Raw genomic sequence first — 22,422 nt, 5'->3', positions numbered from 1 at the left:
TTCACTATATCTGGTCTCACTGGACCCTGCATTCACTATATCCGCTCTCCCCGGACCCTGCATTCACTATATCCGCTCTCCCCGGACCCTGTAATCACTATATCTGGTCTCCCCGGACCCTGCATTCACTATATCTGGTCTCCCTGGACCCTGCATTCACTATATCTGGTCTCACTGGACCCTGCATTCACTATATCTGGTCTCACTGGACCCTGCATTCACTATATCTGCTCTCCCCGGACCCTGCATTCACTATATCTGGTCTCACTGGACCCTGCATTCACTATATCTGGTCCCCCCGGACCCCGCATTCACTATATCTGGTCTCCCCGGACCCTGCATTCACTATATCTGGTCTCCCCGGACCCTGCATTCACTATATCCGGTCTCCCCGGACCCTGCATTCACTATATCCGCTCTCCCCGGACCCTGCATTCACTATATCTGGTCTCCCACAGTACACAGAACATGGAAATGTAATTATTTTATTAAATATAATTTGCTAAATCCCTTTTCTCATCAGCAGTATATAGCAGTCTTGTGACTTCTATCAGTGTCCAGCAGAGCACTGGTGAAAGTTTATAGGAGTATTCATTCTCCCCTGATTGTCCTATGAGGCTGCATAACCCCGGACCCTCTGGACAGTGCTGATTGGCCGTGTTCTGATCACATTCCCCCCCCCCCAAAAAAACACCCAAAAACCTCTCTAGCAATACACACCAAACTGAGCTTGTGCAGAGTGACTCCTAGAGCAGATGGCAGAAGGATTGGGGACAGTAGAATAAGGGGAGGATCAGAGAAGACAGGATCAAACAGCCTTTTTACACAATGCGGAGGATTAACCCCTTAGGTTCCACAGTGAGTATAACAAGCATGCTTTACTGCATCTACAGACTGATTGTATTGGATCAGACCAAAACGAGGGACAGATGAGGAGGAAAGAGGGACTTTGTTCCAAATCAGAGGACAGTCCCTCAAAATCAGGGACAGTTGGGAGGTCTGCATGTGGGCACTGTCTTGCAAATTTAGCCTGCCTAGGAACACCTACTCCTCTAGACTTGCACCCCCCCCCCCCTCCCTCCCCCCCAGCCATTTTGATATTTTCATAACTTCTCCCAAGAACCAGCCCACTGCTTGTGTCAGGACTGAAGGCTCTTGAGAGGAGCACTGATTCAGGGTGCTGTGATGCAGAGGCGGACTGACCATTTGGAAACTCGGGCACTGCCCGAGGGCCCGGGGTCAGTAGGGGGCCCCATGAGATGCCCCTGGTACCTTTTTCATAGGCTTTTTTGAGTTTGGGCAAGGACACAGGGGCCCCATGATCCCCTATTGCCCAGGGGCCGCATGACTTGTCAGTCCGCCCCTGCTCTGATGGTTTCAGGAAGCTATGTACTGCACCCTGTCGACCCCTCCCACCCACCACGATTGCATAGAGAAGCACAGAGACCCAGTGATGACATCACTGGATCTAAAATAAGGTATGTAATGAAAATTAGGTTTTATGTAAACCTTTCCTTATCATCCTGGTGGGGGATTGGACCCGGGGAAGGGAATCTATCAGCAGCTTTTACACCTTCCTGGATTTAATCCGTCATTTAGGGCTTCGGATGGAAGTTTTACAGAATGTGATTTATTTTTAGCTGGTGTTTGTATATCTGGAGGTAAGAAGTCAATCGTCTCTTTGGGTGTGTGAGGTCACCACTCCCGGCTCGGTCCACACCTTCTGATTCAGCTCCATAGCTGTGCACAGATAATGGGCTGATCCTTAAAGCCCGCGGGGATGGAAAGTACAAATATCTGGGTGGCATCAATTCCTCCCCTCCGTGCCGCTCTCCACAAATAACCACACGGAATGTTTGCATTTCATCATAGAAGACACACGGCTGAGCTTTGTCACCGACCCCGGAAGGCACATAGCCAGACTTAGGGCTCATTCAAAGGACTAACCAGGGGGGACAATAAAAGCAGGAGGTTGAGCCGCGGTTTGACTGCTCACCTACGCAGGGACATGCATCTGCTCAGGGCTGTACACATACAGCAGGTGCAATGCTGTGCTTCACAGAGGTAGAAAATATGAAATCCCTTTTGCATTGGGTAGGAAGAACCACTGCCAAACGCAATCCTTTCAGGTGAATGGGGCCACACCATAATTTCCCTGCAGTCATGTGCAATGCAGGGGCGGACTGACCATTTGGAAACGAGGGCCCGGGGTCAGTAGGGGGCCCCATGGGATGCCCCTGGAACCTTTTTCATAGGCTTTTTTGAGTTTGGGCAAGGACACAGGGGCCCCATGATCCCCTATTGCCCAAGGGCCCCATGAGTTGTCAGTCCGCCCCTGGTGCAATGTACTCAATTGCGGCATCACCAGTACTGGTGGATCAGTATTTTGGGAGCTGAAACGGGTAGTGAGGAAGGTAACATATCATCTCCTCCCCCGCTGTCAAACATCCCCTGAAAATAATCAACTGCGTTTCGCTTTTCAGAGTGCTTGTAAAGATAGCCGCACCTCTGAATAAGCCCCAAGTCTAGGTTCACATACAGTCTGTACCAGGGGCGGACTGACCATTTGGAAACTCGAGCACTGTTTGAGGGCCCGGGGTCAGTAGGGGGCCCCATGAGATGCCCCTGGTACCTTTTTCATAGGCTTTTTTGAGTTTGGGCAAGGACACGGGCCCCATGATCCCCTATTGCCCGGGGGCCCCATGAGTTGTCAGTCTGCCCCTGGTCTGTATGATCTGGGAACACGTGTATAATCTAGTCCTTTCCCAGCCTGTACACAAATGTGCTGCTTTTTAGTTCGTTTAATTCCTAATGGTACCCCTATGTGTCTGCTATATTTTATATACACGGCTCAAAAAAATGAAAGGAAGACTTTGAAAACCCATCAGATCTCAATGGGGAAAACCTCCTGCTGGATCTCTATACTGACATGGACGGGTAATGTGTTAGGAACGTAAGGACGCCCCATCGTGTGATGGAAATGAAAATGATCGACCTACAGAGGACTGGATTCAAAGACACCCCGAAAATCAAAGTGAAGAAATGATGCAGCAGGCGAGTCCATTTTACTGAAATGTTATTGCAGCAACTCAGAATGGTCCTCAGTAGTCTGTGTGGCCCCCACGTGCTTGTATGCATGCCTGACAACGTCGGGGGAGGCTCCTAATGAGACCATGGATGGTGTCCTGGGGTGTTTCCTCCCAGATCTGGACCAGGTCATCACTGAGCTTCTGGACAGTGTGAGGTGCAACCTGGTGGTGTCGGATGGACGAAACATGATATCCCAGAGGTGTTCTATTGGATTTAGGTGGGGAGAGAGTGGGGGCCATTCAGTGGTATCAATTCCTTCATCCTCCAGGAACTGCCTGCATACTCTCCCCACATGAGGCCGGGCATTGTCAGGCACCAGGAGGAACCCAGGACCCACTGCACCAGGAGGAACCCAGGACCCACTGCACCAGGAGGAACCCAGGATCCACTGCACCAGGAGGAACCCAGGATCCACTGCACCAGGAGGAACCCAGGATCCACTGCACCAGGAGGAACCCAGGACCCACTGCACCAGGAGGAACCCAGGACCCACTGCACCAGCGTAGGGTCTTACAATGGGTCCAAGGACTTCATCCCCATACCTAATGGCAGTCAGGGTGCCATTGTCTAGCCTGTAGATGTCTGTGTGTCCCTCCATGGATATGCCTCCCCAGACCATCACTGACCCATCACCAAAACGGCCATCATGAACAATGTTACAGGCAGCAGAATGTTCTCCACGGCTTCTCCAGACCCTTTCACGTCTGTCAGATGTTCTCAGGGTGAACCTGCTCTCATCTGTGAAAAGCACAGGGCGCCAGTGGTGGACCTGCCAATTCTGGGGTTCAATGGCAAATGCCAATCAAGCTCTATGGTGCCGGGCACTGAGCACAGGGCCCACTAGAGGATGTCGGGCCCTCAGGCCACCCTCAGGAAGTCTGTTTCTGATTGTTTGGTCAGAGACATTCCCACCAGTGGCCTGCTGGAGGTCATTTTGTAGGGCTCTGCCAGTGCTCATTCTGTTCCTCCTTGCACAAAGGAGCAGATACCGGTCCTGCTGATGGGTTAAGGACCTTCTATGGCCCTTTCCAGCTCTCCTAGAGTAACTATATCCGTCTCTCCGGACCCTGCATTCACTATTCCGCTCTCCTCGGACCCTGCATTCACTATATCCGGTCTCCCCGGACCCTGCATTCACTATATGCCGTTTCCCCGGACCCTGCATTCACTATATCAGGTCTCCATGGACCCTGCATTCACTATTCCGGTCTCCATGGACCCTGCATTCACTATTCCGGTCTCCTCGGACCCTGCATTCACTATATCCGGTCTCCCCGGACCCTGCATTCACTATATGCCGTTTCCCCGGACCCTGCATTCACTATTCCGGTCTCCATGGACCCTGCATTCACTATTCCGGTCTCCATGGACCCTGCATTCACTATTCCGGTCTCCATGGACCCTGAATTCACTATTCCGGTCTCCCCGGACCCTGCATTCACTATTCCGCTCTCCCCGGACCCTGCATTCACTATATCTGGTCTCCCTGGACCCTGAATTCACTATATCCGCTCTCCCCGGACCCTGCATTCACTATACCTGGTTTCCCAGGACCCTGCATTCACTATATCTGGTCTTCCCGGACCCTGCATTCACTATATCCGCTCTCCCTGGACCCTGCATTCACTATACCTGGTTTCCCAGGACTCTGCATTCACTATATTCGGTCTCCCCGGACCCTGCATTCACTATATCTGCTCTCCCTGGACCCTGCATTCACTATATCCTCTCCCCGGACCCTGCATTCACTATATCCGCTCTCCCTGGACCCTGCATTCACTATATCCGCTCTCCCCGGACCCTGCATTCACTATATCCGCTCTCCCCGGACCCTGCATTCACTATATCCTCTCCCTGGACCCTGCATTCACTATATCTGGTCTCCCCGGACCCTGCATTCACTATATCCTCTCCCCGGACCCTGCATTCACTATATCTGGTCTCCCAGGACCCTACATTCACTATATCCAGTCTCCCCGAACCCTGCATTCACTATATGCGCTCTCCCCGGACCCTGCATTCACTATATATGGTCTCCCCGGATCCTGCATTCACTATATCCGGTCTCCCCGGACCCTGCATTCACTATATCTGGTCTCCCCGGACCCTGCATTCACTATATCTGGTCTCCCCGGATCCTGCATTCACTATATCTGGTCTCCCCGGATCCTGCATTCACTATATCTGGTCTCCCCGGATCCTGCATTCACTATATCTGCTCTCCCCGGACCCTGCATTCACTATATTCGCTCTCCCCGGACCCTGCATTCACTATATTCGCTCTCCCCGGACCCTGCATTCACTATATCCACTCTCCCTGGACCCTGCATTCACTATATCTGGTCTCCCACAGTACACACAACATGGAAATGCAATTATTTTAGAAAATATAAACTGCTAAATTCCTTTTCTTATGAGCGGTATAACAGTCTCGACTTCTATCAGTGTCCAGCAGAGCACTGTCCTATGAGGTTGCATAACCCTGGTCCCTCTGTCTGGACAGTGCTGATTGGCCCTGTGCTGATCACATCCCCCCCCTCTCTAGCAATACACACCAAATTGAGCACATGCAGAGTGACTCCTAGAGCAGATGGATTGGGGACAGTAGAATAAGGGGAGGATCATAGAAGACAGGATCAAACAGCCTTTTTACACAATGTGGAGGGTTAACCCCTTCGGTTCTACAGTGAGTATAACAAGCATGCTTAACCGCATATACAGACTGATTTTATTGATATGGTTTTTGTAACAGTTTAATATTGAATGCTCTGATGATTTTTCAGAATTTCCATATTTAAATCTACTGGTGTATGGCCAACCTAACATTTAAAACACACTGTGAAACGTTGGTGTTAAATACAAATTTTCAAATGTAATAAAAATGATACATTACCATATTTAAAGTGGAACTGAAAGGTATATACAGTATACAAAATAAACTGAAAACACGATTGGATTCATTATTAATATTCAAAGCAATCTCACCAATTCATCCAAGCCTCCATGATTTATTTTTTTGAGAAATCACTTTGAGAAACATCCCCTAGCTGTTCTGGCCGTGGCCATCTTGAATAAAAGCAGATGATTCATGTAGCATTTATTTCCTGGAATCCGTCTGCCCTTAACCACTTCCAGACCGGACACTTTTACCCCCTTCCTGTCCAGGCCAATTTTCAGCTTTCAGTGCTATCACACTTTGAATGACAATTGCGCGGTCATGCAACACTGTACCCATATGAATTTTTTACCATTTTTTTGAGACAGATAAAGCTTTATTTTGGTGGTATTTATTCACCGCTGGGATTTTTATTTTTTTTTACTATGTAAATGAAAATGTCCAAAAATTTTGAAAAAAAGTGTTTTTTTTTTTTATAAAATTTTGCAAATAAATAATATTTCATTATAAATCTTGGCCAAAATTTATTCCGTTATTTTTTTAGTAGAAAAAAAAAATCCAAATTAGTTTATAACCAAAAATTATATTTTTAAACATTTTTTTTTTACATTTTTATTTTATTTTTTTATATTATTTTTTTTATTTTTATATATTTTTTTTTTACATACTGTCACTTTAGCAGTACAGTGTCACCATGGTGACACTGTACTACTTGTGGGGGGTGATGAAGATTTTTTTTTTTTTTTACACTGATTGCTTTTACACCCATATAGGATGTAAAAGCAATCATTTCTCTTTCTCTCTGTCTGCATTCTTGCAGTCATTGAGAAGTACTGAGTGAGCTGTGATTGGTCACAGCTTGTCACATGGTACAAGGCTGTTGTGAATAGCCTTGTACCATGTGACCTCTGTGATCATTCACAGATTTCACACGTAGTAAGCAATGATGTCACAAGTGACATCTTGCTTACTACTTTGCATGTGATCACTGATTGGCCAATCAGTGATCACATGATCAGGACCTCGTACAGAGGTCCCGTCCGACGATCGGTGTCGAGGACACAGCGGGCACCGGATCGCGGTGATGCGCATTCCCAGGGAGCGCGCACAGCTAGAAAAGGCGGGTGCCGTTTAGGAACGGCAACCCGCCATTGGACTGCCACCGCCCTGCCGTTTATAAACAGCAGGCGGACAGCAAGAGGTTAACTCAGGCTTGCAGACATGAGGTTTCTGCTTAGCTGAGAAATCTCCCCCGCCCCTCCTCCAGATGAAAGAAAAAAGTTACCCACAAAGACTCCTAGGACGTATGACGTCATTTTGGCCTAGGCCACAAACCAGGAAGTAACTAAAAAAAAAAGTTTAACACACATAAATATAAAACACCTTCCTATCTATTTACTACATAAGCAGAAAAATTATAAAAAAATATTTATTGATAATTGGGAGTTTAGTTCCTCTTTTTAATGGTGTCCCCAAATCTTACCTACACACATAACCAAAACTAGCATCAATTATATTGTAATAAAGAAAGTCCATATCTGAAACTCGCTGGTCCTCTAAAGTAGACCTCCAACCAAAACCAATTTCCATGCATGTGTTGGATAACTTTGTTAGACTAATTTGCTCATTTATGTAATTTATCGTCTTTCTTTATCACATTTTTTGCAGGCTGTCATATGACTGCAAGTATCGTAACATTCTAGAGAGGAAACCAAAGAGCCACCATGGCACAAACCACAGAAGTGGTGAACTTGTCTTTCCTCTCGGAGACAGAACGAGACCTCATCCTGCAAGTCCTACAACGAGACGAAGATTTACGGAAAACTGAAGACAGACGGATCAGGTTGGGAAGGAAATATTTTTTCATAGATGTGATTTCAGTTAGAGGTGGATGTTGGGTTGGGTTATCTATCTCCCTGGCTTCTTGGACCTCCTAGAGTTTTGCAGTGATGAGATCTCCATCAAAGTCCATAGCTTCTCTTCTGAAGCCACTTCAAGGAGCTTTCCACCCTTTACATTGCATCCAACACAAATGAGGAAACCAGGGGCGGACTGACAACTCTTGGGGCCCCCGGGCAATAGGGGATCATGGGGCCCCTGTGTCCCCACCCACACTCAAACCATACCCAAAAAGGCCTATGAAAGGTACCAGGGGTATCTCATTGGGCCCGCTACTGAACCCGGGCCTTCGGGCAGTGCCCACGTTCTCAAATGGTAAGTCTGCCCCTGGAGGAAACCAACTGTAAGGAAAGACTTTCCCGATGTGTCTGTGGTAGGTGGACCAGGAACACAGCAACATGGACCAGGAACATGACCGGCTGGACATTTACAGCATCTGCTCATAATAAAAGTCTCAGTATTGAGTTGACTGGCAATTTTAAAATATATCTTCAAGACAAGAAAACTGACTCTGATCATATTTTACAAAGTAATGCATTTTAAAAATATTTTAGTTTATACAGGCGTACCTCGGTTTACGAACGAAAATCCATTGAAAATAATGCCTCCGGTTTACAAATTTTTTTCGCAATATGAACAAATTAATTGGCTTTCAATACATTTATGAATTGTTTTTAATCATGTCCCTGTACAGTACTATGCCTTTTATAAAGAGTTTTGAATAGAAGACTTTTTTTATACTTTTTTCTGACCTCCGGAACGGATTAATTGGTTTTCAACGCATTTACAATTTGTTTTTTATTATATCCCTGTACAGTATTTATGCCTTTAAAGTGCACTTTATAAAGAGTTTTGAACAGAAGACTTTTTTTTTTTTTTTACTTTTTTCTGACCCCCAGAATGGATTCATTGGTTTTCAATGCATTTACAAATTTTTTTTAATCATGTCCCTGTACAGTAATATGCCTTTTAACGTGCACTTTATATAGAGTTTTGAACAGATAAAATTCTTGTTTTTTCCTTTTTTCTGACCTCCGGAACAGATTCATTGCTTTTCAATGCATTTACAAATCTTTTTTTACCATATCCCTGTGCAGTATTTATGCCTTTAAAGTGCGCTTTATAAAGAGTTTTGAACAGATAAGACTTTTTTTTTTTTTAATTTTCTGACCTCTGGAACGGATTAATTGGTTTTCAATGCATTCTTATAGGAAACCACGTTTCGGTATACAAATTTTTCACAATATGAAAAGTCCCGCAGAACGAATTAAATTCGTAAACCGAGGTACGCCTGTATTAGATAAAATGAAGTGAACTTTAACTTAGGTGCTCAAAAAGCCTCTCTAATGATTTCATCGTTACTTTAATGTGTTTTCAGTGATGCTTTGTATTGTTTTTATATAATAGTCCAGCATCAAAGGAATACATAACAATATCACTGCAGTTATAGTGCCACTGCAAATATGTCCGTATTAAGTCCGTGTCTTTGACACTTCTTCTAGTTCTAGGATAATAGCCGTGCCGTTCACTAATCAAAAAAATATTCTACTCCTTCACTGGTTGTGCTCTCACCTGGTGTATATTCTCCATCACATCCAACAACGCCACCATCAAACCCGCCCCGCAGGCCAGAGTACTGGGTGTCATTCTGGACTCCAACCTATCCTTCCAGCCCCAAGTCCAATCTTTAACAAGCTCATGCAGACTCCACCTCCGCAACATCGCCAAAATCCGCACGTTCCTAACCCCAGAAACCACTAAACAGCTCATCCACTCCCTCATCATATCACGACTCGACTACTGCAACTCCCTCCTCACTGGCCTGCCTCGCCGCTGGCTATCCCCGCTTCAGTCCATCCTGAATACGGCAGCCAGACTCATTCACCTTTCCAACCGCTCCATCTCCGCCACCCCCCTCTGCCAATCCCTCCACTGGCTTCCGATTGCGCAACGGATCAAATTCAAAATCCTAACACTGATGTACAAAGCCGTCCACCATACTGCCTCGAACTACATCACTGACCTAATATCCAAGTACCACCCAACACGCACACTCCGCTCCTCACAAGACCCCCTTCTCTCTAGTTCCCTGGTCTCCTCCTCCCATGCCCGCCTCCAGGACTTTTCCAGGGTGTCACCCATCCTCTGGAACTCCCTGCCCCAACCCATCAGATTATCACCTACTCTCCTCTCCTTTAGGCGCACCCTGAAAACCCATCTCTTCAGGGAAGCCTACCCCGCCCCCTGCTAACTTGCCGACCTCCTCCACTCTTCCTACCACTCCATCCCCCACAGCTATCTCCTCCTGTGCCACCATCCCCTCCCTCCTAGATTGTAAGCTTGAAAGAGCAGGGCCCTCGATCCCCTCATGTTTTGCATTGTATTGGTATTGTTCTGTCACATGTTCTGTCCCCCTTTATAATGTACAGCGCTGAGCGAACTATTGGCGCTTTATAAATACTGTATAATAATAATAATATCACGTTAGGTCATAAAAAGCTTGTGTCCTTTTAATTGGACTTAGTGGTAAATGGATAGGATTATCCCTCTTCCCCTGGGATGGATGGTTGGACGGGTGGAGTGTTCCCTCTTCCCAGCAGGGGGTCCCCTTGCTTCCTTAGGGATTTTGCTCTATAGATGTAATGGTCATGAAATGTAATAAAAGGAAATAGTGCCTTATCCTCTTTAAAATTTAATTTCAATAAAGCAGTGCACTCACATGTATTGCAAGTTAAAGCCGCATTAAAAGTTAAAATTTTAATCCACAGTACAGTTTTCCAATATTGTTAAATACTTGCTGTATGTTGCGTTAAGCGTCGTGATGTCAGAGCCCCTCCCCTACGCGTTACGCCACCGGGTCACGTGGCTTCATCAGGGGTTCTGTGCCCTTTTTGCCCACATCCTAAATATTGTGTCTAAGATACCAAGATAATTGTAGCTATGGAAGTGTGATGGGGGATGTTGGATGTACATGCTGGATGACTCTATATGACACATGACTATCTGGGACTTTTTGCTGTGTGTGTTGGACTCTCTTCGGATCTCTATAAATTGGAGAGTTCCTCCTTTGGAGATTTGACTGACACTGGGCTGGGCTATACACTCCTAGGGGTAGATTTGCCAAAACTGGAGCACTCAGAATCAGGTGCATCTGTGCATGGTAGCCAATCAGCTTCTAACTTCAGCTTGTTCAATTAAGCTTTGGCAATAAAACCTGGAAGCTGATTGGTTTGTATGCAGAGCTGCACCAGATTTTGCACTCGACAGTTTTAGTAAATAATCCACATAGTGCCCCTTGTGTGAGGATTGGGTGTCCTTCGGCCATTTTATCTGCTTCTGTGGCTCCCTCTGGAAATGATGATTCGCATTAGTCTTGTTCCAGAAGATTGTATATCTCTTTGGTTTTAATAGACCAGGTTCCGGTGTACTGATCTCATTCACATGTTCTCCAGAAGAAGATGTATGATCATTCGAAACACATTGACATATGGATTGTTAGATGGAAAAAATACAGGGGTTGGACAATATTATGGAAAGACCAGGTAAAAGAACAAAATTGATACCTAATATGGTGTTGAACTGCCTTTGGCATCCAATACGACCTGCATTCTCCAAGGGAATTGACAAATATAGGTTTTGGATGGTGGATGATGGAATCTGATACCAATCTTCCTGCAAAAATTATGAGCCCAAACCTTGTTTTCCAAAATTGACCATAGTGGCTCTATGATATTGAGGCCTGGAGACTGTGGCGCCCAGGGGCATATTTACCACAAGGAAAACAAGGCATTTGCCTAGGGTGACATTTTTCATGGGGGCAGCGGCATCTTTCAGGGGGGCAGCAGCATTTTTCAGGGGGGCAGTGCCGCCCCCCCAAAAAAAAAGGGGTAGAAGAAGGGACACATGCAGCATGGGGACCAGGTGGGATCTGAGAGGGGCTGCTTGATGGTGTATGTAGAGCCTGACTCTTGTTCCCGGGGATGTCCGGAGCTGTGAAGGTGAGTGTTTTCTCTATCGTAGGGGTTGGGGGGGGTTGCCAGTGTATGCAGGGAGGTGGTAGTGGAAGGCTCTCTTGGATGTGGGTGGGGGGCTGGGGTGTTGTTGGTCAATGTCAGGCTCTCTTTGTGGGGGTGTTTGTCGGTGTCAGGGTCTCTCCTTGGGGGGGGGGGGGGGAGCCAATTTTTGCATTGCCTATACAACACTGGTGGTGCCCAGGGAAGGTTTGAGACGTCCTCTGCGTACTTACAAACCAGGATGTGACCGCATCAGCTGTATGAATCGGAGCATTATCGTCTTGGTAAATGGTGCGGTCTTCGGAAAACAATGTCTGCCCCATGAGATGCACAAGGTTGGCCAACATTTGTACAAAGTCGCTGGCAGTGACTCTACCTTTCACAGTAATGATCGGGCCTGCAGAATACCAAGATATGGCCCAAACCATGATTGTGCCGCCACCATGCTTTACCGTTGGCACAAGACAGTCCTGGTTGTAAGCTTGGGATGGTGTTGGCCATGCGTAAACACATCTCGTGGTTGGGAACAGTGTAAGCTCGATTCATCAGACCACATTACAGTCTTTCGCTGATCGATAGTCCATGATTTATTGGTCGTTGCCCTGCTCTTTCCTCTTCTGAGTATTAATATTGGTCACTAGTAGTTTGGCAATTGCACCTCTCCAGTGAATGTTCTACTTATGGAGTTCCCTCCGCACAGTTTTTGTGGACACGGGCATTGGGAGACTGAGATTGAGCTCTGCAGTCACCTTTGCAGCAGTTTTTGTTCATAATCCAGGTCACAATCCTGCGCAATGTCCTTTTTTTCTCTTTTGGTCAGTTGACCATGCTGTCCGCGCTTATGCTCATCAAACATTGTTTTCCAGGAAACTGTATATGCCGTCCTAACCTTTGATACTGGACCTCATGACACGGCAAATAAACTGGAAAAATCAGTCACAGAGGCACCAGCTACGCTGCACCAACAATTTGCCCTCCTTGAAGCTCAGTAAGATCTGACATGACTCTGTATTACCAGCAGCACATGCAGTGAATGACAAAAGTGAGGCTTTCCACCTGTTACCTAGGTGTCTCATCACACAGTGGAAGAAAAAGATGTTGCATCACTTCCGCTTTCAACATGAAACAAGTTGTCACTTTCACACCTGCAAATCATGTAGTGTTGCCATTTTTTTGTCCGACCCCTGTATATGAACCCTATGTTGAAGTATTGGACATGGTTCTACATGCACTTTTAATGTTTATACAATAAACGTTATACATTTTTATAATCTTTTGTGGTGCCAATATCTATTAACAGATTGGGACTCTATCGCCTTCACCTGGTTCTGGAGGACCTTGGGAACCTTCCAGAAGCCAGTAGGCAGAAGAGGTGGAGACCTAATCTGACTGTTTGTGGGAGTCTAACCAATCCCAGGTTTGGAGGCCCTGGTAGAGTAGGGGACCAGTCCATAACTATGGGATAGTCAGGCAGGCTAGGGAGTCGGGTAGAAGATGGAGTGCTGAGGAGAATGGTCTGGGAGGGGTCCCCTAGGTCTGGGGGGGACTGGCCTCCAGGCTGGGCTCGGGCTGGCTCAGGAGTATCCATTCAGAAGTACGGCATGAACAGAATCAATGCCTGGGAGCAGCAGGAGCAAGGAGGACAGAGTAAGTACATCAGCACACCCAGAGATTCACAAGGGGCCACATGTTGCAAGCTTTCAAAGGACAGCACTTTTCTTAATAATTTATCCTTGTCCTGGGAGGTCTTCAAGGCAGCCAGGAGCGCTGGTTGTGTCTGCAGGCTGTGGAGCTGGGAGCAATTCTACAGGGGAGAGGAAACATCTCTGTATGTAGTTTACAAGAAGCTGAGAGTCCCTCGCCCATAAGGGGCAATTGCTACTGATCTGCAATGACTGAAGGCTTTCAAGGAAAAGAACGTTCCAGGATCTGTTTCTGTAAATAGGAAGGCAGTTGTCCCCGTGCATTGATTGTCTTGTTGGGCATCCCGTAATCCCGATTACCCTATCCAAGTTCTTTTCCCATAATAAAATAATAAAAACCAAGCTCATGGACTGTTCACTGACTGTGGATGAAAGTGTGGACAATGCGTGTTGCCTGGCTGTGCAGAACTTAGGGGGACCTAGAAGCACAGCGGCCCTCTCAAAGGTAGGGCTACAGTAGTAAAGTTACTTTAGGACTTCTGGGATTCCCATCTTCATGTTCTCTCTTTTATAGGAAGCTGAAGAATGAGCTGCTTGACATACGGAGAAAAGGAGCAAAAAGGGGGAGCCAACGCTACAGCGACAGGACCTGCGCCCGCTGCCAGCAGAATGTGGGCCGGATGCTCCCCAAAACTAACACATGCCGGAGCTGTAACCACCTAGTGTGCAAAGACTGCAGGATGGAGACTGTTACTGGGGGCTGGAAGTGCAAAGTCTGCATCAAGGAAGCGTGAGTTACATTTCTGTATGTCATCGGGGCTCGCTGTATACATTGGTATGTATGACGGATGAAGGATGACATTGTGAAGGATGACATTAAAAAAACTGCCATTGCTGACCCAGAGCCAGTATTTGCATATCAGGTATCCTGGGACTTCACTGGCTCCATGCCAGTGGTAGACTGACAACTCATGGGGCCCCCGGGCAATAGGGGATCATGGGGCCCCTGTGTCCTTGCCCAAAGTCAAAAAAGCCTATGAAAAAGGTACCAGGGTCATCTCATGGGGCCCCCCATTGACCCCGGGCCCTGGGGCAGTGCCCGAGTTTCCAAATGGTCAGTCCGCCCCTGCTCCATGCTCATTCCAGGTTACTGACTCACAATGGCAGCTCCCATATTGATTTCTTCAGAGGCAGCAGGGTAGATTTACTAAAGCTAGTGCACTGAGCCCGGGTTCACACTGATGCGGTCCAGAATTCGCAGCGTTTTCAGTGTAAATTCCGCACCGCATCAGAATCGCACCCCGTTCATGTGAACCGCTGCGGGTGTGTATGTTAAGTTAACAACACCCCAAAAGCAATCCGCAAAACGCGGTGCAATGTGCAGAATCGGATAACATAGGTGTGAATACCCATGCGATCCGATTCTAGTGCGGACCAAAAAAAAGGTTCCTGCACGTTTTTGGTGCGGGTGCGTTGCGATTAGAGCTATACAAAATGTATGACTCCAATTGCACCGCACACAATCGCATGTGATTGGCACAGGAATGTGGTGCGGTTCCTGTGTGAATCACATACGATATACCAAACTGCATACTGTATATGTGAACCCAGGCTTAGGATCTGGTGCAGCTATGCGTTGGAGCCAATCAGCTTTTAACTTCAGCTTGTTCAGTGAACCTCCAGAGGATTCCCCCCCCCCCCTTCCTGACCAGGCATTTCTTTAGCTCGCAATTGCACGGTCATACAATGCCGCACCCAAATTAAATTTACATCCTTTCCCCCCAAAAAATAGAGCTTTCTTACACTGGTATTTGATCGCTTGTGCGTTTTTTTTATTTTTTGCACTAAAAAAAAAAACAGCAACAATTTTGAGCAAAAAACAATATTTTTTACTTTTTGCTATTGAACATGTCCAGTAAAAAAAATTTAAAAATCTAATTTTGTCATAAATTTAGGCCAAAATGTATTCTGCTCCATGGCTTTGCTAAAAAAAAATCCCAATACGTGTAAATTAATTGGTTTACATAACAGTTATAGCGTTTACAAATGGCGTTATAGATGCTGGAATTTTTTTTTTATACTAGTAATGACAGTGACTTATGGCGGGACTGCGGTGGGCAATCTGACACTGGGGGGGAAACTGACTTCTTTTCACTGACATCCCCAGTGACACCTATACAGTGATCAATGCTAATAAATATCACTGACACTGTACTAATGGCACTGGGCAGGAAGGGGTTAACATCTGGGGCTATCAAAGGGTTAACTGTGTACTGCGTGTGCTTTATTAGGGGGCCGTGTGTGTGCTTCACTGTAAGAACACTGCTATGCAGAGCCATACAAAGCAGTGTGCAGGAGTTGACAGGGAAGAGATCTGTATTGTTTACATACAGTTCTCTCTCCCCGTTCGTATTACTTGGCGATCACCAGGTGCCGGCGAGTAATCATCGGCCGGGACCCTGTGATTGACAGCTGAGGCCGCAAATAGCGATGCAGGTAGGGCGCACGCTTCTTGCGCAGGTCCCCTACCTGGAGATGCAAGATCACGTGTATATATACGCAATTTAAAAAAAATATCTAAAGAATATATTTAAAAAATATATATTTTTAAAAATATATCTGAAGAATATATTTAAAAATATATATTTTTGAAATATATTCTTCAGATTTTATTTAACATATAAAAAAGTCATTTTAACATAGATTTTTACATATATTTGTAAATGCATTCCAAAAATGTAGATTTGTATTTTTAAAGACCTACAGTATATTTGAAAAGTATTTTTAAAAATATTTCTCATATGTTTTGTAATAAAAACACATTTCAACTGTGTGTGTGTGTGTGTGTGTGTACTAATGGAATTTAGAGAAGATGGATGCAAACATTCTCCAGCATGCTGGAAAATATATCTACAGCATAGAGATAAATCTGCTTTTTCTTTGTAAATATTGGGGGAGATTTACTAAAACTGTAGAGCACAAAATCTGGTGCAGCTCTGCATAGAAACCAATTGGCTTCCATGTTTTATTGTCCAAACTTAATTGAACAAGCTGAAGTTAGAAGCTGATTGGCTGCCATGCACAGCCACACCCAATTCTGAGTGCTTCAGTTTTAGTACTACCCCATTGAGTCTATTGAGGCACAGGTGGTTTTTTGCTTGTAGATGTTATTTTAAACAGCATCTTTCTTGCACAGGGAGCTGAAAAAATCAACTGGGGATTGGTTTTATGACCAGAAGGTGAATCGTTTCGCCAACAGACTCGGCAGCGATTTAGTGAGGATATCGCTACGCCGCAAGCCTCCGGGGCCAGGTGTGTGGTTAAGTAAAAGGGTTGTTTGCTCACTTTTTATACACGGCTCAAAAAAATGAAAGGAAGACTTTGAAAACCCATCAGATCTCAATGGGGAAAATCTCCTGCTGGATCTCTATACTGACATGGACGGGTAATGTGTTAGGAACGTAAGTATGTCCCATCGTTTGATGGAAATGAAAATGATCGACCTACAGAGGACTGAATTCAAAGACACCCCGAAAATCAATGTGAAAAATTGATGCAGCAGGCGAGTCCATTTTGCTGAGATGTCATTGCAGCAACTCAGAATGGTCCTCAGTAGTCTGTATGGCCCCCACGTGCTTGAATGCATGCCTGACAATGCCGGGGGAGGCTCCTGGCGACACGATGGTGTCCTGGGGTGTTTCCTCCCAGATCTGGACCAGGGCATCACTGAGCTCCTGGACAGTCTGAGGTGCAACCTGGCGGCGTTGGATGGACCGAAACATGACATCCCAGAGGGGTTCTATTGGAATTAGGTGTGGGGGCCATTCAGTGGTATCAATTCCTTCTTCCTCCAGGAACTGCCTGCATACTCTCCCCACATGAGGCCGGGCATTGTCATGTACCAGGAGGAACCCAGGACCCACTGCACCAGGAGGAACCCGGGACCCTCTGCACCAGGAGGAACCCAGGACCCACTGCACCAGGAGGAACCCGGGACCCACTGCACCAGGTGAACCCGGGACCCACTGCACCAGGAGGAACCCGGGACCCTCTGCACCAGGAAAAAAACCCGGGACCCTCTGCACCAGGAGGAACCCGGGACCCTCTGCACCAGGAGGAACCCGGGACCCTCTGCACCAGGAGGAACCCGGGACCCTCTGCACCAGGAGGAACCCGGGACCCTCTGCACCAGGAGGAACCCGGGACCCTCTGCACCAGGAGGAACCCGGGACCCTCTGCACCAGGAGGAACCCGTGACCCACTGCACCAGGAGGAACCCGTGACCCACTGCACCAGGAGGAACCCGTGACCCTCTGCACCAGGAGGAACCCGTGACCCACTGCACCAGGGGGAACCCGGGACCCTCTGCACCAGGAGGAACCCGGGACCCTGTGCACCAGGAGGAACCCGGAACCCTGTGCACCAGGAGGAACCCGAGACCCTGTGCACCAGGAGGAACCCGGGACCCACTGCACCAGGAGGAACCCGGGACCCACTGCACCAGGAGGAACCCGGGACCCACTGCACCAGGAGGAACCCGGGACCCTCTGCACCAGGAGGAACCCGGGACCCTCTGCACCAGGAGGAACCCGGGACCCACTGCACCAGGAGGAACCCGGGACCCACTGCACCAGGAGCAACCCGGGACCCTCTGCACCAGGAGGAACCCGGGACCCACTGCACCAGGAGGAACCTAGGACCCACTGCACCAGTGTAGGGTCTGACAATGGGTCCAAGGATTCTATCCCGATACCTAATGGCAGTCAGGGTGCCATTGTCTAGCCTGTAGAGGTCTGTGTGTCCTCTCCTGCTGGAGATCATCTTCTAGAGCTCTGCCAGTGCTCATCCTGTTCCTCCTTGCACAAAGAAGCAGATACCGGTCCTGCTGATGGCTTAAGGACCTTCCACGGCCCTGTCCAGCTCTCCTAGATTAACTGCCTGTCTCCCGGAATCTCCTCCACGCTCGTGAGACTATGCTGGGACACATAGAAACCCTGCTGGCAATGGCATGTATTGATGTGCCATGCTGGAGGAGTTAGACTGCCTGTGCAACCTCTGTAGGGTCCAGGGATCGCCTCATGCTACCAGTAGTGACACGGACACTAGCCAAATGCAAAAAAACGGCCCGAAAAGATGAGCAGGAAAAAAAATGTCAGTGGCCTCCACCTGTAAAACCATTTCTCTTTTGGGGGTCATCTCATTGTTGCCCGTCCAGTGCACCTGTTGTTCATTTCATTAACACCAAAGCAGCTGAAAGTGATTAACAAAGCCCTGTGCTACTTAACTGACCAGATCAATAGCCCTGGAGTTTCATTGACTTGATACTATACTCTGAGTGAAAAGTCTTCTTTTAATTTTTTGAGCAGTGTATATATTTCAGTTTGTTCATTAACACATTGAACATTGCAAAATAAAAGTGCAGAGTGCTGCAGAGGCCAGGTTTCCATGTCGTCACAGGCCCTCATTGAAGATCTCTTTCTCTGTGTTTGTTGTATCATATCATAGATTGTGGCCTTATCTGTCAACTGTATACTTTTATTTTTAGGCCGTCGTTTCTTTCAGTGAGGCAATCGCCGTGTATTCATGACGTGTGCAGCTATTTGGTTTCTTTTCATTTAAAGATTGTTTGAAATTAAAGAGCCTTTCTTGTCCACAGCGAACAAGCGAGAGACGACAGCGCAGGCTCTCCTCGAATACACACAGCAAATGAATGAGCAGAAAGTAAAAATAGAGCAGAAGAGCCCCCAGCAGCGACAGAAGAATTATGGGTAAGCAGACCACAGGTCTCCCGCTGTGCAGAATCTCTGCTTCCCGTAACCAGATAACACCATCCAGATGTCCACACCGTGCTCATTAGTGGAAGCTGAAATTTAATCTGCTTATGCTTTTCCTTCTCCCTGATATGCTAATGACATTTTTAAATTAAATCTTTCTATTTTCATGACTACTTAATTTTAGATCCAATGACATCATCACTGGGTCTCTGTGCTCCTCTATGCAATGCAGACAGATCATGTTTGGTGGGAGGGGCTGGCAGGGGGCTATACATAGCTTTCTGAAAACATCACAGCACTCTGCCTAAGTACTCTTCTCAAGAGTTCTTAGTCCTAATCAGGGGCGGACTGACAACTCATGGGGCCCCTGGGCAATAGGGGATCATGGGGCCCCTGTGTCCTTGCCCAAACTCAAAAAAAGCCTATGAAAAAAGGTACCAGGGGCATCTCATGGGGCCCCCTACTGACCCCGGGCCCTCAGGCAGTGCCCGAGTTTCCAAATGGTCAGTCCGCCCCTGGTCCTAATGCAAGCTGTAGGATGGCTCTTGGTAGGAGTTATGCCAATCCCAGAACCTTGAGGGGTGGATGTCAGTCTGGAGGAGTGGGGGTGCCTAGGCAGACTACATTTCATGCAGACTTCATGTGATCTGAGCCTAAAAGAACCAAAAACCAGTGAGTGAAAGGGGAAGGCCAGGGACAGTCAGGCTGCGGAGGAAAGAGATGATGCTGATGATGATCACAGTTAAGCACAAAAAAAAACCCCTGAATTAATCGATTTCATTCAGGTAAATGCTTGCTTATAGCAAAGAAATTCTTTGTTATAAGAAAATTGTGTAAAAAAAAAAAAAAAAATACAGATCACTTCCCCAAAGTAGTACAATGTTACTATGGTAACATTATACTACTTTGGTCATAGTGAAATATGAAAAAAAATCTTAAAAAAAGAGAACAAAATGTAATAATAAATAATAAAAAAATAAAAATTATCAATTTTTTTTTTTCGTACTGTCACCAGTCAGTGTCCCTGATCACCGCCATGCCAGTTATATGATGACGCTGTACTGCACTGGTGACAGTATATAAAATAAAAAAAAAATAGTGAAAATCATTTTTTTTATTTCTTCATTTCCGAAAAATTATGACAACTTCAAAACGGACGTCCTCCAGCCGGAAAATGAGGCGGAGCTCTATCTGATTTGCTGCAGCTTCTAAGGCACATCTGCTTCTGTACATCTACATCAGGGGTCTCCAAACTTTCTAAACAATTTACGGTCCTTCCGATTTTAGGGGGCCGGACTGTTGCAAGTGGGCGTAAACCATGCCCTGTCTTTGGTATTAGGGGAAGGAATGGAGCTCCATTGTTGGTGCCAGTGGGAGAAATAGTTCCCCATTATTGATGTCGGTGGCCCATTGTCAGTGGAAGGAATATTGTCCCATATCAATGGGAGGAACATTGCCCTTAGGGCCAGATAAAGGCAAGCAAAGGGCCTTGTCCAACCCTGGGCCACAGTTTGGAGACCACTGATCTAGATATAAAAGAATGGGGCAATCATCTTCCGATTCTCCTAGGTGTATGGATCCAATCAGCAACGTAGGGTATGGTTGACTTTGTACCGCCACTGGTAGTCTTACCACCCTTGGCAACAGGGAGGATAGATTTTTTTTTCTAATTTCTTGAACTAGACTTTAAGAACCATCTGTGTTGCTTATAATAACCAATCGGGTTCTTTCTGTAACATCAAGCCAAGAGACCACTGGAAGCTCCTTAGTTTACAAGGTCTGTTGAACCATTGGCATAACAGACGTACCAGAGATCTAGGACAAGTATATACACTCACCGGCCACATTAGTTACGCCTGTTCAATGGCTTGGTAACACAAATTGCTAATCAGCCAATCACACGGCAGCAACTCAATGCATTTAGGCATCTAGACGTGGTGCAGATGACATGCTGAAGTTCAAACTTCGCATCAGAATGGGGGAAAAAAGAGGATTTAAATGACTTTGAACGTGGCATGGTTGTTGGTGCCAGGCGGGCTGGTCTGAGTCTTTCAAAAACTGCTGATCTACTGGGATTTTCACGCACAGCCATCTCTAGGGTTTACAGAGAATGGTCCGAAAAAGAGAAAATATCCAGTGAGAGCCAGTTGTGTGGCTGAAAATTCCTTGCTGATGTCAGAGGGGAATGGGCAGACTGGTTGCTGCGACATTCAGATGGTAGGGTCCGAACTTGGCATAAACACCATGAAAACATGGATCCATCCTGCCTTGTATGAACGGTTCAGGCCGGTAGTGGTGGTGTAATGGTGTGGGGGAGATTTTCTTGGTGGACCTAATAAAGTGGCTTGTGAGTGTATTTCATGGTGGATAACACATCCTACTTAAATTGTATTACAGGGAGGCAACTGGTTCTCCAGACCTGAGAGACCTGAGAGATCTGAGAGATCAGAGGAGTGACACAGAATCCACTGAGAAAATGAGTCTCAGCAGCTACAAAACGGACTCCAAGAAGAGTACGCCTACCATGTCAAGGTGATTTTCACTCAAAGGGTTCTTCTACCCAAAACTTGTATTTCAGTCTTTGGTAGATGCTGCAGAATTAATCCCAAATCCAGGTAAAGATTTTTTTTTTGTTTGTTAGTTTTTTCATGGTGCCCCAGGAGGTGTAAAATGGAGAAAAAAAATCGTCTCTGGCTCCAGTGCTAATCTCCTCCTAGCATTAGATGTTGTCAGGCTTTCTGAGGACATCCTGTGAGAGCAGAACATCATAGACCCACCATCTGAGGAGGTGTCACAACAGCACCCTGTACTGTATGCATCCATGCAGAGAGTGGCACTGACATAATATTGTGATTACCATTCCTTGTATCATGTACTACCCATCTCCAGGCGATAAGTTAAAGAGGAACATGACCATGTGCATCATGTGACCAGCCTGGAGTAGGGCTTTAAACCAACAATCACAACATTTGCCAAACCTACCTGGAGTCCCACCTACAAGACTATATTTTGCAGGTAACCTTACTGGATGTATCCATAATAATCAAAAACAATTTGATTACCTCTAAGGGTATCCAGGAAACATGGATCATGGGTGGTGGTTTCTA

General features: G+C 46.5%; 1 protein-coding gene across 1 annotated transcript in view; it reads left to right on the top strand.

Annotated features, from left to right (window-relative positions):
• Nucleotides 1–22,422, top strand: part of LOC149438118 (synaptotagmin-like protein 4) — a gene marked incomplete at its 3' end in the record, with an annotated part of 50,945 nt that overhangs the window by 6,670 nt on the left and 21,853 nt on the right. The window contains exons 2-6 of the mRNA XM_089660228.1: nucleotides 7,655–7,829; nucleotides 14,116–14,331; nucleotides 16,738–16,853; nucleotides 19,198–19,309; nucleotides 21,713–21,847. Coding sequence (XP_089516354.1) covers nucleotides 7,711–7,829; nucleotides 14,116–14,331; nucleotides 16,738–16,853; nucleotides 19,198–19,309; nucleotides 21,713–21,847 — 698 coding nt within the window. The remainder of the gene's footprint in view (nucleotides 1–7,654; nucleotides 7,830–14,115; nucleotides 14,332–16,737; nucleotides 16,854–19,197; nucleotides 19,310–21,712; nucleotides 21,848–22,422) is intronic.

This window comes from Staurois parvus, unplaced genomic scaffold (genome assembly GCF_062004578.1).
Source record: "Staurois parvus isolate SC_StPar_1 unplaced genomic scaffold, SC_StPar_1.0 ptg001216l, whole genome shotgun sequence".
Taxonomy (NCBI): Eukaryota; Metazoa; Chordata; class Amphibia; order Anura; family Ranidae; genus Staurois; species Staurois parvus.
Note: the sequence above shows the minus strand (reverse complement) of the source record. Positions and strands in the feature narration are given on the sequence as shown.